The 13,907-nt window shown below is 40.8% G+C and overlaps 1 protein-coding gene across 1 annotated transcript in view; it reads left to right on the top strand.

The window, feature by feature from the left end:
- The window catches only part of GNAT3 (G protein subunit alpha transducin 3), a 41,414-nt gene extending 37,970 nt beyond the window's left edge, over nucleotides 1-3,444 (top strand). The window contains exon 8 of the mRNA XM_067468846.1: nucleotides 3,181-3,444. Coding sequence (XP_067324947.1) covers nucleotides 3,181-3,371 — 191 coding nt within the window. The 3' untranslated portion in view covers nucleotides 3,372-3,444. The remainder of the gene's footprint in view (nucleotides 1-3,180) is intronic.
- The last annotated feature ends 10,463 nt before the right edge of the window (nucleotides 3,445-13,907 follow it).

Here is a 13,907-nt window from a genome sequence, read left to right as displayed (position 1 = left end):
GGGCAGTGGGGGCATCCAGCTGCCTACCTTGGATGGTGAGGCACTATGCCCATCATCATTGGTAAAGAGTCTGTGAGTCCTTTTGGACCCTCTGCTGATGATGGAGGCCCAGGTCTCTGCCGTTAGTAGAACTGCCTTTTTTCATCTGCGGCAGGCTAGATGGCTGGACCCCTACCTGTCCAGGGAAGACCTAGCTACGGTGATCCAGGCTACGGTCATCCCAAGACTGGACTACTGTAACACCCTCTACATTGGCCTTCCTCTGTCGGTGATCCAGAAGCTCAAGTTGGTACAAAATGCAGCTGCTCGGATTCTTGCGGGAATTCCGATGAGATGCCACATAACACCAATCTTACTACAACTGCATTGGTTACCAATTGAGCACCGGATCACTTTCAAAATGATGGTACTTACCTTTAAGGCCTTGCATGGTCTGGGGCCAATGTACCTGAGGGACCGCCTCACCCCCTACCAACCCCTGAGATCCCTCCATTCTGAGGACAAAGATCTATTGGAAATTCCCAGTATCAAGACCTTGCGTCTAACAGCAACCAGACGCCTTTACAGCAGTGGCACCATCACTCTGGAATACTCCGCCACCTGAAGTCCGTGCCTTGCGGGACCTATCAGCTTTCCGCAGGGCATGTAAGACATATCTGTTTCAACAGGCCTTTGATCTCTGATATTGTTGTTTTTAAATTGTTTTTAAATTGTTTTAAATTGTTTTTAAATTGTGTTAGATTTTAGCCTGTTCTTGTAAGCCTCTCCGAGTCCCAGGGGAGTGGCGGCATATAAGTTTGAATTATGAATAAATAAATAAATAAATAAATAAATGATGGCAAGGACTTGAAAAAGTCACTTTTTGGCCTATGACTCCCAGCATCCTTAGGAATACAAATTTGTCCAACTCCTGTGCTATATCACAAACCAAGGCTGGCTCTACACTGTAGAATCAATGGAGTTGACACTACTTTAAGAGACATGGCACAATGCTATGGAATCCTTGGCAAAGAAAGCTAAATACCTCATGAAACTATGACTCCCAGGATTCCATAACACTGAGCCAAAGCAGTTTAAATGGTATCAAACTGCAGCCTCCCCTACACACACACACACACTTTTTATTTATTCCCCCCGCCCCCCAAATCACTCTGGGATGAACTAAAAGGAGGGAAGTGTCAAGGTACTAAATACCAAGGGTTCACTCTCACTGTCTCTTTTCTTCACTATGGGTCAAGCTATTCAAGTAAATTCGTCATTATGTACAAAAATGAAATAAATGAAGATTTTGCACACCTTCTCCGACCACAGAAGATGCTGCTTCCTAAATGTAAAAGCTTGTATGATAAAAATATACAAAAAATCTGGGATACTAATTTTCTAGATTCAGGGAGAAGTGCCATGCATAAAGAAAACTAGAAAAATGAAATAAATTTAATGTAAAATTTGTGCTATGGGATGTGGACAGATCGAATAGTGAAACAGTAACGTTGTCCACTAAGTAATTGGTACATGGTTCTAAGTAATGTGTTAGTATTGTCAAAGGCTTTCATGGCCAGAATCACTGGCTGGTTGTAGGTTTTTCGGGCTATATGGCCATGGTCTAGAGGCATTCTCTCCTGACATTTCGCCTGCATCTATGGCAAGCATCCTCAGAAGTAGTGAGGTCTGTTGGAACTAGGCAAAAGGGTTTATATATCTGTGGAATGACCAGGGTGAGACAAAGGACTCTTGTCTGCTGGAGCTAGGTGTGAATGTTTCAACTGACCACCTTTATTAGCATACAATGGGCTGACTGTGCCTGGGGCAAACTGTTGTTGAGAGGTAATTAGATGTCCCTGCCTGCTTCCTCTCTGTTGTTGTGCTGTTGCAATTTTAGAGTTTTTAAATACTGGTAGCCAGATTGTGTTCATTTTCACGGTTTCCTCCTATCTGTTGAAATTGTCCACATGCTTGTGTATTTCAATGGCTTCTCTGTGTAGTCTGACATGGTGGTTGCGAGAGTCAGGCACAGTCAGGCCATTGTATGCTAATCAAGGTGGTCAGTTGAAACATTCACACCTAGCCCGGAAAAACCTACAACAACCCATTCACACCTAGCTCCAGCAGACAAGAGTCCTTTGTCCCACCCTGGTCATTCCACAGATATATAAACCCTTTTTCCTAGTTCCAACAGACCTCACTACCTCTGAGGATGCTTGCCATAGATGTAGGCGAAACATCAGGAGAGAATGCCTCTAGACCATGGCCATATAGCCTGAAAAAACCTACAACAACCCAATTTGTTAGTAATTAGTACTAAGTAATGTGTGCTAACTGGTATCTATAGCAATGCATTTTTCTTGTTTTCCCTCATTTGAAAGTAGCAGGAAAAACAATGGTGGAGCATGAAAAACTACACAGAAAAATTCATATAATATGCACAAGGCATGCATATATTTTGGGTAAAACCATGCACAAGTGTATGTAGCAAAAATTCACAACCAAATACAGAAATAAGGCAGATTGATAATGGCTATAAAAAAACTGAGGAATTCAATAAGAAAGAAATTTACCAATTTTCACACGCTTAAATTGCACATTTAGATTACCATGCTAAGAAAACCCATTTTAATGAGGGTTAGGGTTTTTTAAAAAGAGATATGGATATTACTGATAAATATTATCCTTTGTCATTGTTCATGGATTCTACAATGTGAAGAAAAATGGCATTCCTTAAACTCAGTATGAGAACTGAATTGCCTTCAAATGCGTGTATGAAACCTTTTAAATGTGCACTAGTGAGTTCATGTATATGGAGCCTCCGGTGGCGCAATGGGTTAAACCCCTGTGCCGGCAGGACTGAAGACCGACAAGTCGCAGGTTCAAATCCGGGGAGAGGCGGATGAGCTCCCTCTATCAGCTCCAGCTCCTCATGCGGGGACATGAGAGAAGCCTCCCACATGGATGATAAAAACATCAAATCATCCGAGCGTCCCCTGGGCAACGTCCTTGCAGATGGCCAATTCTCTCACACCAGAAGCGACTTGCAGTTTCTCAAGTCGCTCCTGACACGACAAAAAAAAATCATGTATAAAGTTGTTATTAGTGCTATGACTGCTGTTATAATTGTTATAACATGACAAAGGAAAGGCAAGATTTTTTAAGTTTGTATCCTTTTTTTCATCTTGCACCAAATAGGAACGAACACCTTTGAAGATGCAGCAAATTACATTAAGAGCCAGTTCTTAGACCTGAATCTACGAAAAGAAGATAAGGAGATTTATGCCCACATGACATGTGCTACAGACACCCAGAATGTTAAGTTTGTCTTTGATGCTGTGACAGACATTATAATCAAAGAGAATCTGAAGGACTGTGGACTTTTCTAGCTCTTTTCCCCTTATTCTATTACTTCCCTTTTCCACATCTTTCTCTTTGCTCCATATGTAGGCTGCTTCTGGTTAGAGCCAATGTGATATGCAAGTTTCTCTGACATCAAGAGTTCTTGCACAGAAATAAACATGCATAGCACTGGGAAGCAAAAAATGAGGACAATGCTAGCGTTAGAATTAACAGTCAATGTATTGTTAAATGAAACTTGGGGCACTTCCACAGAGGCCCAAAACTCATGATGGATTTTCTCAGTTTAATCCGGAATAAACTGGGATTTCCCAATTTATTCTGAATTTTTTTAAAAAAACAGGTGTTGGGCCTGTGGGGATTGACTCTCGGACCGCCTTCCATGATTCTGGGGGCCAATCCCTATAGCCATCCCAGTTCTCTGGCCTCCTGGAGCGTGAAGGAGCAAGAGGATGCTCATCCCCTCCCCTGTCCCCATTTCTCTCATACAATAATAATAGTCAATGGGAAATTCATGGACTAAGAAAGGAATGCTCTCTATATCCACCACATTTGAGGTCTGTCCCCCTGTTTCACTAATTACATATGGATTTCATGTATTTTGTTCATTAAATGCAATCCAGCTCACAGAAAGTTTCTGCGTGATCAAAAATGAACTATATAACCTTCAATTTGTTATCATATTTTGACAGAAATGAACAGTCAGTTGGTTAAATATGTATTATTTAGGCCTGGGTAACAACGGAAAAAATTGTTTCTAAAATCGATTCGTTTTTTGGGGGGGTTTGCATTTCATTATTTAAAATAATTACAAAATTTTCCTTTTAAAAAGTTCGATATTTACGAAATTTCGTAAATGTGAAAAATTACAAAACATTAACGAATCGATTTCCGAAACAATAATGAATCGATTCGTTAATGGCGGACGCGACCGCGAAATACGCTAAAAAACCTCCAAAAACTTCTGAAGCTTCCCTCTCCCTCTGTTGTTGACTGTTGGTGTGATATTATAATTTTTTTTCACTAATTAAACAAAAAACTTGCCCCAGACATGCGGAAATAATAACGAAACGACCTCAGAACAATAACGAAACAAATACAATAACGAAATACGAAGCATTTACAAAACGTGTTTAAAAATTCGTTTTTTAAAAAAATTGCTCCAGAATGGTTCGTTATCGTTTTGTAATTTTAAAAATTAACGAATTATTAACGAATTACAAATTAACGAAACAAAACCGCCCAGCCCTAGTATTATTAATTGCAAACAGGCATTACATATATGTACTACAAAGATCATCTTTGGTCTTTGCACACAAAGACAAAGCTAAAAATTCCGCACTTCTAAAAGCTGCATATTTGTTCAAAAGCACAACTTTTCTGAAGGTGACCACTTTATCATCTCAGTCACTATTTATCATCTCAGTCACTATTTCCCTATTTCCCTAAGCTGGTGCTGAAGATGGAAGGACTCTGTACCCGATTATTTCCATCAGTGCCTCGAGGCCGTTACTGGATGGCTACATGCCAGCAAGGTTGAGGGTGAATCCAGCAAAGACGGAGATCCTATGGCTGGGTCGACCGGGTAGTGGAGATTGACTCTGCCTACCCTGGATGGTGAGGTGCTACGCACGTCATCATTGGTAAAGAGTCTGGGAGTCCTTTTGGACCCTCTGCTGACGATGGAGGCCCAGGTCTCCGCCGTTAGCAGAACCGCTTTTTTTCATCTGTGGCAGGTTAGACACCTGGCCCCCTACCTGTCCAGGGACGACCTAGCTACGGCGATCCAGGCCACGGTCATCTCAAGACTGGACTACTGTAATGCCCTCTACATTGGCCTTCCTCTGTCGGTCACTGCTGGTACAAAATGCAGCTGCTCGGCTTCTTGTGGGAATTCCGATGAGATGCCACATAACACCAATCTTACTACAGCTGCATTGGTTACCAATTGAGCACCGGATCACTTTCAAAGTGATGGTACTCACCTTTAAGGCCTTGCATGGTCTGGGGCCGATGTACCTCAGGGACCGCCTCACCCCCTACCAACCCCAGAGATCCCTCCGTTCTGAGGACCAAGATCTATTGGAAATTCCCAGTGTCAAGACCTTGCATCTAACAGCAACCAGACGCAGAGCCTTTACAGCAGTGGCACCATCACTCTGGAATACTCTGCCACCTGAAGTCTGTGCCTTGCGGGACTTATCAGCTTTCCGCAGGGCTTGTAAGACATACCTGTTTCGACAGGCCTTTTAATGTTGATATTGCTGTTTTTAAATTGTTTTAAATTGTTTTTAAACTGTGTTAGATTTTAGTCATTCTTGTAAGCCGTTCTGAGCCCCAGGAGAGTGGTGGCGTATAAGTTCGAATAATAAATAAATAAATAAAATCTGAATAATTATTATTTCTAAAATAAACTGGGCATTCCCTTCTATAATTAAGGAGTTATTTTTATTTATTTATTAAAGACTCTTGCTTCGTTCAGGGTACCTGTTCAAATCTGTCAAGTGAAGGACATTTAATTTCATTTTAGTGAAGAGTAAAGCAATCAATTATTTTGAAAGATTGAACGTATAGTTTATGCAATGAGCAGCTTTCTATATGAGACATTTGGGACTGTGGTGTGATACTTGTAAGGCATTGCAGCAAGGTTAACTTTGTTGATAGAGATATATAGATGTCCAGAATAACTACTCCATTCTTATAGATCACACAGTATGGTTCTTTCACAAATCTGAGGCCAATGTTTCAGTCTGGAAATAATAATAATAATAATAATAATAATAATAATAATAATAATAATAACAACAACAACACTTTATTTGTACCCCGCTACCATCTCCCCAAGGGACTCGGTGCAGCTTACATGAGGCCGAGCTCGAATACAACAATACAAGCAAAACAACAACAGTACAAGCAATTAAAATAAAACATAGACAATAAAATATACATTATCAATAAGACAACACGCAATTAAAAACAGTGGGAAGGCCAAATGTAAAGCTAAAATGGAAATAATGCTGAGACATGGACGAAAGGTGATAGTGGTGTTTGTTACCATCCTTTTTCATCTTTTAAGAATTGTTTATTACTATCCCAGCAACAGTCATTTCTGATGATTTTGAGGGTTTTTTCCAATCTACACACGGGAAATATTTGGACAACCCTTCTCTTGCATTATTATTATTATTTATTATTTACTATATTTGTATACCACTTTTCTCAGCCCTCGGGCGACTCAAAGCGGTTAAAAGCAGCAAAATTCAATGCTCAAAAGATCATAAAACAGTTTAAAACAATTAAAACAATAGCATAATAAACAATCAATTAAACATCAGTAAAACATCTCATATTTATTTATTTACTTTACTTCTATACCGCTTTTCTCAGCCCTTAGGCGACTCAAAGCGGTTTACATAATACAAAATCACAAGACAGTATCAAAAGCAGGTTAAAACACATTATACATTCTACATAACAATCAATATCAAAAGACAATCATTATCATAATCATATTGCCTCAACAACAAATCAGAATCCTTTCTCGTAATCCTTGTTCCATATTCCTATGTTCGATTGCACCGTGTTCCTATATTCCATTGCACTGATTAGCCAAACGCTTGTTCGAAGAGCCAGGTCTTCACCTTCCTCCAGAACGCCAACAGCGAGGGGGCCTGTCTGATGTCTGCAGGTAGGGCATTCCACAGCCGAGGGGCCACCACCAAGAAGGCCCTGTCTCTCGTCCCCGCCAGATGCGCCTGCGATGCAGGCGGGACCGAGAGCAGGGCCTCCCCAGACAATCTTAATGTCCTGGTCGGTTCATAGGTGGAGATGCGTTCGGAGAGGTAAGTAGTTAGAATCAAGATCCAGTCTCATTATCCAATTGTTCCATTAAAAGCATGTGTGGTAAGGGTGCATAAGGCAGTGCAGACCAACCATATTCTTCACTGATGACAAGCCCACTGCCAAGATCGCATTAGTTGTACATTTAGAGACTATGCAAAAATGAAAAGTTGCCCATACATGAACAAAAATCTTTCATCTGAGAGAGGATCCAAGGTAAAGAGCCTCCCTTGTGTGGAGAATATCTTCTGTTAGCTAACGGAGGACTTTGACAACAATTCTTTTGGTGTTGGAAGTGGGCTGATAGAGACTCACAGTATCCTGATGCCTAGGCGAATATATGGAGAACATGTTTCCTGTCCCAAATCATTTTGTTACCTGAAAGAAAGTACCAAATTGTACTCCCTTTTGATGATGCATACCTCCCAAACAAGAGCTTGTCTATGTTAGACTGTGCAAGGCACTGTCCTAGGGATGATAAACTCATAGGGGCCATTCTGAGACACCAGCCCATCCCCACATATCTTCCAGATATATCTTTCCAAATGCTCCTGGTGCCTCCATCACTTCTCCACAATGCAATTCTTCCTCTCCTTCTTGAGCTTGAAGGTTTTCCTTCTTCCCTTGCCAGCAGCAGGTGAGTCCTCTCTGTCCCTGGGAGGATCTCAAGTAGGTTGCTCATCTCCTTCCTGTCTTCCTGAAGGAAGACCTCTGCAGTACAGTTGGCCCTCCACATTAGTGGGTTTAACTTTTGCCATTTTGATAATGCATGGATTTGCTTAAAATGTTCTCTGTAGGAATCTCTAGGTCACCTTTTGCTGGAAGCTCACCACACAGTCACACTGGAGAACCTACAGAGATGTTCTCTCAAGTCTATATAAATAAAAATGTAATGTTCGTTTGTGGTATTCACAGAACTCAAAAACCACTGGACGAATTGACACCAAATTTGGACACAAGACACCTAACAACCCAATGTATGTCCTTCACTCCAAAAAAATTGATTTTGTCATTTGGGAGTTGTAGTTGCTGGGATTTATAGTTCACCAAAAATCAAAGAACATTCTGAACCCCGCCAACGATGAAATTGAACCAAACTTGGGACACAGTTCTCCCATGACCAACTGAAAATACTAGAAGGGTTTAGTGGGCAGTGTCCTTTGGTTTTGGAGTTGTAGTTCACCTACATCCAGAGATCACTGTGGACTCAAACAATGTTGGATCTGGACCAAACTCTACACGATACTCAATATGCCAGAAAGTGAACACTAGTGGAGTTTGGGGAAAATAGAATCTTGACATTTGGAAGTTGTAGTTGCTGCGATTTATAGTTCACCTACAATCACAGAGCATTCTGAACCCCACCAACGATAGAATTGGGCCAAACCTCCCACACTGAACTCCCATGCGGGCCACAGCAACGCGTGGCAGGGGACGGCTAGTGGTTTATAAAATCCATTTTATTACTTTTGTTTGGGTCCAGTATCCTTGGCTCCTGTGAAAGTAGAGGGCCTACCATAATAGCAAAGCAAATAATTCATAATATACTCTCTTTCATGACAAGCAAAGCCACCTATGAATAGCACCCTTGCCCTGTGTGTCCACCATCTCTTGAGAGAGGGAAACTGAAAGAAATATGTTTGAACCAATCTTTCTCATTAATAAATGACAGGAAATAATAATACATTTGACATTCCATTTACATTTCACTTGAGCTAACTTCAAAGTAACCTTCAGAAAAGATGGATTTGAGAGGAGGGATATGCCTACTTATTAATACAGATGCCTTGAAAGATATCTTCTGCATAATGAGTTCAAAGTATTTGATTAGATAACAGACAAAAATAGAAAACGGGGGGAGGGGGGATCACACTTTATTAAAGGAACAGTTAAATTATCTGTTAAGAGTTAAGCTTAGCTCATGTGCATTGGTTAATTTCTCAATTCTTGACTGGCAGCTGAATTGTGACAATGTTATTAAAGTAATATTCTATATTGCAAGTATGCAAATAGCTAAACTTGTTATTTGCAAGTTACTAAAACCTTTTGGCAGAACACTAAGAGCCATGGGCCTGTTGTACAAATTTCAACTAAGGAGTGGGATTATATCTCCCAATATTTTTAAAAAAGTAGCTGGCTGTGTTGCATTTATATCACAAAAGAAATGTCATTTTCTTTGTTAGTTTACAATCATAAATAAACTTAATCATACCATGGTTTTGTTCTTTCTTGTATCCACCTCGATATCCTTGGTTCCCATATCCACTGGGGGTATTGTTCCAGACGTTGCATGGATACATGAAACCATGGATAAGAGTGAATCCTATTATTTTCAATGGGATGAAAGACAGACGTATCAAGAACAGGGTGTATCTTTCATAAGATTGAATGAAGGGCTAGAAGGCATGATCATCAAGTTTGCAGATGACACCAAATTGGGAGGGATAGCCAATACTACAGAGGACAGGAGCAGAATTCAAAACGATCATGACAAATTAGAGAGATGGGCCAAAACTAACAAAATGAAGTTCAACAGTGACAAATGCAAGATATGCAAAATTTGGAGGTTCCAGGGGATGATGGTTGTGATGGTGATAATTTCATGGCACTGTTACGTGGAAAATAGTTCAGAGAGAATTTCAAATAGATTAGAAATAGAATTGCATTTGCTCTCAGGTTTATAATCCAAAAGGGTATAACAAAATAAAGAAATAAATTAATTAATTAATGACTTAGATGAAGGGCTAGAAGGCAGGATCATCAAGTTTGCAGACGACACCAAATTGGGAGGGATAGCCAATACTCCAGAGGACAGGAGCAGGATTCAGAACGATCTTGACAGATTAGAGAGATGGGCCAAAACTAACAAAATGAAGTTCAACAGTGACAAATGCAAGATAGTCCACTTTGGCAGGAAAAACGAAATGCAAAGATACAGAATGGGGGACGAGGCCTGGCTTGAGAGCAGTACGTGTGTAAAAGAACTTGGAGTCCTCGTGGACAACAAGTTAAACATGAGCCAACAATGTGATGTAGCAGCAAAAAAGCCAATGGGATTTTGGCCTGCATCAATAGGAGCATAGTGTCTAGATCTAAGGAAGTAATGCTACCCCTCTATTCTGCTTTGGTTAGACCACACCTGGAATATTGTGTCCAATTCTGGGCACCACAATTCAAGAGAGATATTGACAAGCTAGAATGTGTCCAGACAAGGGAGACTAAAATAATCAAGGGTCTGGAGAACAAGCTCTATGAGGAGCGGTTTAAGGAGCTGGGCATGTTTAGCCTGAAGAAGAGAAGGCTGAGAGGAGATATGATAGCCATGTATAAATATGTGAGAGAAAGCCACAGGGAGGAGGGAGCAAGCTTGTTTTCTGCTTCACTGGAGACTAGGACGTGAAAAAATGGCTTCAAACTACAAGAAAGGAGATTCCATCTGAACATGAGGAAGAACTTCCTGACTGTGAGAGCCGTTCAGCAGTGGAACTCTCTGCCCCGGAGTGTGGTGGAGGCTCCTTCTTTGGAAGCTTTTAAACAGAGGCTGGATGGCCATTTGTCAAGGGTGATTTGAATGCAATATTCCTGCTTCTTGGCAGGGGGTTGGGCTGGATGGCCCATGAGGTCTCTTCCAACTCTTTGATTCTATGATTCTATGATTCCAGAAAGTGAGGTTTCCAAGCCCTGATTCCAATTATATGCTTTTGCAAAATTTGTATTTTCAGCTAGGTGTAAACTGTTTTCCTGAGCAGAACACAGTATCTGAATTATTTAGAAGTATACATTAGACTGCCACATGGGGGCATGCTAGTATCATGTACTCCATACAATTGACTTACATTTCTCACTTATTTTTGCTGCGCCAGCAGATATTGTAATGACACAATGAATTTTAAAAGTTCATAGGGAATAGACTATTGAAGAGTGGGCTGAAAACTTTTCAAGGCATTCATATTCTGGGAGAACAATTTATACTTGTATTCTAATAAAAGCTACTAGATAGACTGCATATTTCAAAAGCAAAAGAAAGAAATGCAATAAGCACGATTCAATACTTTGATGTAATGAATGATTACTTAGATATAAGATCCCAAACAAACAAACAAAAATGCAAGGTTTTTAAAACAGAATTCCAAAAGACACAAAACAGAAATGTGTAAAAAAAATTTCTCATATACGATAATACAGTATAAACAGTACACATAAAATTTGTAAAGGTAAAAGTTGTCCCCTGATATTAAGTCCAGTCATGTCTGATTCTGGGGTGTGGTGCTCATCTCCATTTCTAAGCCGAAGAGCCGGCGTTGTCCGTAGACACCTCCAAGGTCATGTGGCCGGCATGATTGTATGGAGTGCTGTTACCATCCCACCAAAGTGGAACCTATTGATCTACTCACATTTACATGTTTTCGAACTGCTAGGTTGGCAGAAACTAGGGCTGACAGCAGAAGCTCACGCTGCTCCCTGTTATCGAACCTTTGACCTTTCGGTCAACAAACTCAGCAGCTCAGCACTTTAACCCACTGTGCCACCGGGGGCTCCAGTAAAACTTGTAGCAGATATAAAAATATTGGCTACTATATTTTGGCCCACCCCCTGTCAAAGCAGATTATTACCAAGAGTTTTTATTTGTGCCTTTGCTGCCAATATTTTTAAAACTTGTAGCAGATATAAAAATATTGGCAGCAAAGAATCATCGAATCATAGAATCAAAGAGTTGGAAGAGACCTCATGGGCCATCCAGTCCAACCCCCTGCCAAGAAGCAGGAATATTGCATTCAAATCACCCCTGACAGATGGCCATCTGTTTAAAAGCTTCCAAAGAAGGAGCCTCCACCACACTCCGGGGCAGAGAGTTCCACTGCTGAACGGCTCTCACAGTCAGGATGTTCTTCCTCATGTTCAGATGGAATCTCCTCTCTTGTAGTTTGAAGCCATTGTTCCACGTCCTAGTCTCCAGGGAAGCAGAAAACAAGCTTGCTCCCTCCTTCCTGTGGCTTCCTCTCACATATTTATACATGGCTATCATATCTCCTCTCAGCCTTCTCTTCTTCAGGCTAAACATGCCCAGTTCCCTAAGCCGCTCCTCATAGGGCTTGTTCTCCAGACCCTTGATCATTTTAGTCGCCCTCCTCTGAACACATTCCAGCTTGTCAATATCTCTCTTGAATTGTGGTGCCCAGAATTGGACATAATATTCCAGGTGTAGTCTAAATAAAGTAGAATAGAGGGGTAGCATGACTTCCCTAGATCTAGGCACTATGCTCCTATTGATGCAGGCCAAAATCCCATTGGCTTTTTTTGCCACCACATCACATTGTTGGCTCATGTTTAACTTGTTGTCCACGAGGACTCCAAGATCTTTTTCACATGTACTGCTCCCTTTGGTCCCACCAAATGAGACTGGGAAGATAATGAGGCAGAGGTTGCATCTACACTATATAATTAATATAGTTCATCACCATTTTAACTGCCATGGCTCAATGCCATGTAATCATGGGAGTTGTAGTTTGGTGAGGCACCAGCACTATTTGCCAGAGAAGGCTGAAGACCTTGTAACAGTACAACTCCCATGTGTCCATAGCATTGAGCTATGGCAATTAAAGTAGTGTCAAACTGCATTTATTATTATTATTATTATTATTATTATTATTATTATTATTCATTTATTTATTTGGCTCAGAGCGGTTTACAGCAGTAGATTAAAACAATACAATTAACTTTAAAATACAATAAAACAAGAACAGACATAGTCCCGAGTTATTCACCCATCGAAAGCTTGTCGGAAGAGAAAGGTTTGACAGGCTTTCCGAAAAGCAAGTAGGTCTCGGATAGATCGTGTTTCAACTGGCAAGGCATTCCATAAATAAGGGGCTACGATCGAGAAGGCTCTCTGCCTAGTAGAGGACAGATGATAAGTCCGGATGTTGTCCATGAGACAAATAAGATACAAAGATTGGCATGCTTTTGTTTAATTCTGGCTAGGGTACAAAATATATCATAAATAAATCAAATTGATTCAGTGACTCCACTCTAGTTAGAGCAAAGAATAAGAAATAGGCTGAAATGTTACAACCTACAGAAAGCTTGTCTGCTAACATTTCATGTAAATATGGTTTCTGCAGGGTTTGTGGAGAGGGGAAGTGTTCCTCACAAAACTTCAGTGTTTATATGCAGCACAGTGGAAATAGTTGATGAGGACTTGTCTATTCTTCCTGGATGTAATGCTAATGTCAACTAAGCACCAAGGTATTCAGGTTTCACTGTCATGCTGTGGCAAGCTATGGGGTATCTCCTTCTAATCAATACACAGCAGGAGCATGATCAGACTTATGCAGAGAGGTACCGTGCCCTCAACAGAGCAGATGAAATAATAATTCTTTCTCAACAAGCATCAGAACAGCAGGTCTATTGTATAAGAATCATAGAATCAAAGAGTTGGAAGAGACCTCATGGGCCATCCAGTCCAACCCCCTGCCAAGAAGCAGGAATATTGCATTCAAATCACCCCTGACAGATGGTCATCCAGCCTCTGTTTAAAAGCTTCCACCACACTCCGGGGCAGAGAGTTCCACTGCTGAATGACTCTCACAGTCAGGAAGTTCTTCCTCATGTTCAGATGGAATCTCCTCTCTTGTAGTTTGAAGCCATTGTTTCGTGTCCTAGTCTCCAGGGAAGCAGAAAACAAGCTTGCTCCCTCCTCCCTGTGGCTTCCTCTCACATATTTA

The sequence above is a fragment of the Anolis sagrei genome, chromosome 5, assembly GCF_037176765.1.
Source record: "Anolis sagrei isolate rAnoSag1 chromosome 5, rAnoSag1.mat, whole genome shotgun sequence".
NCBI classification, from domain to species: Eukaryota; Metazoa; Chordata; class Lepidosauria; order Squamata; family Dactyloidae; genus Anolis; species Anolis sagrei.
This window is presented reverse-complemented; position numbering and strand designations above follow the sequence as displayed.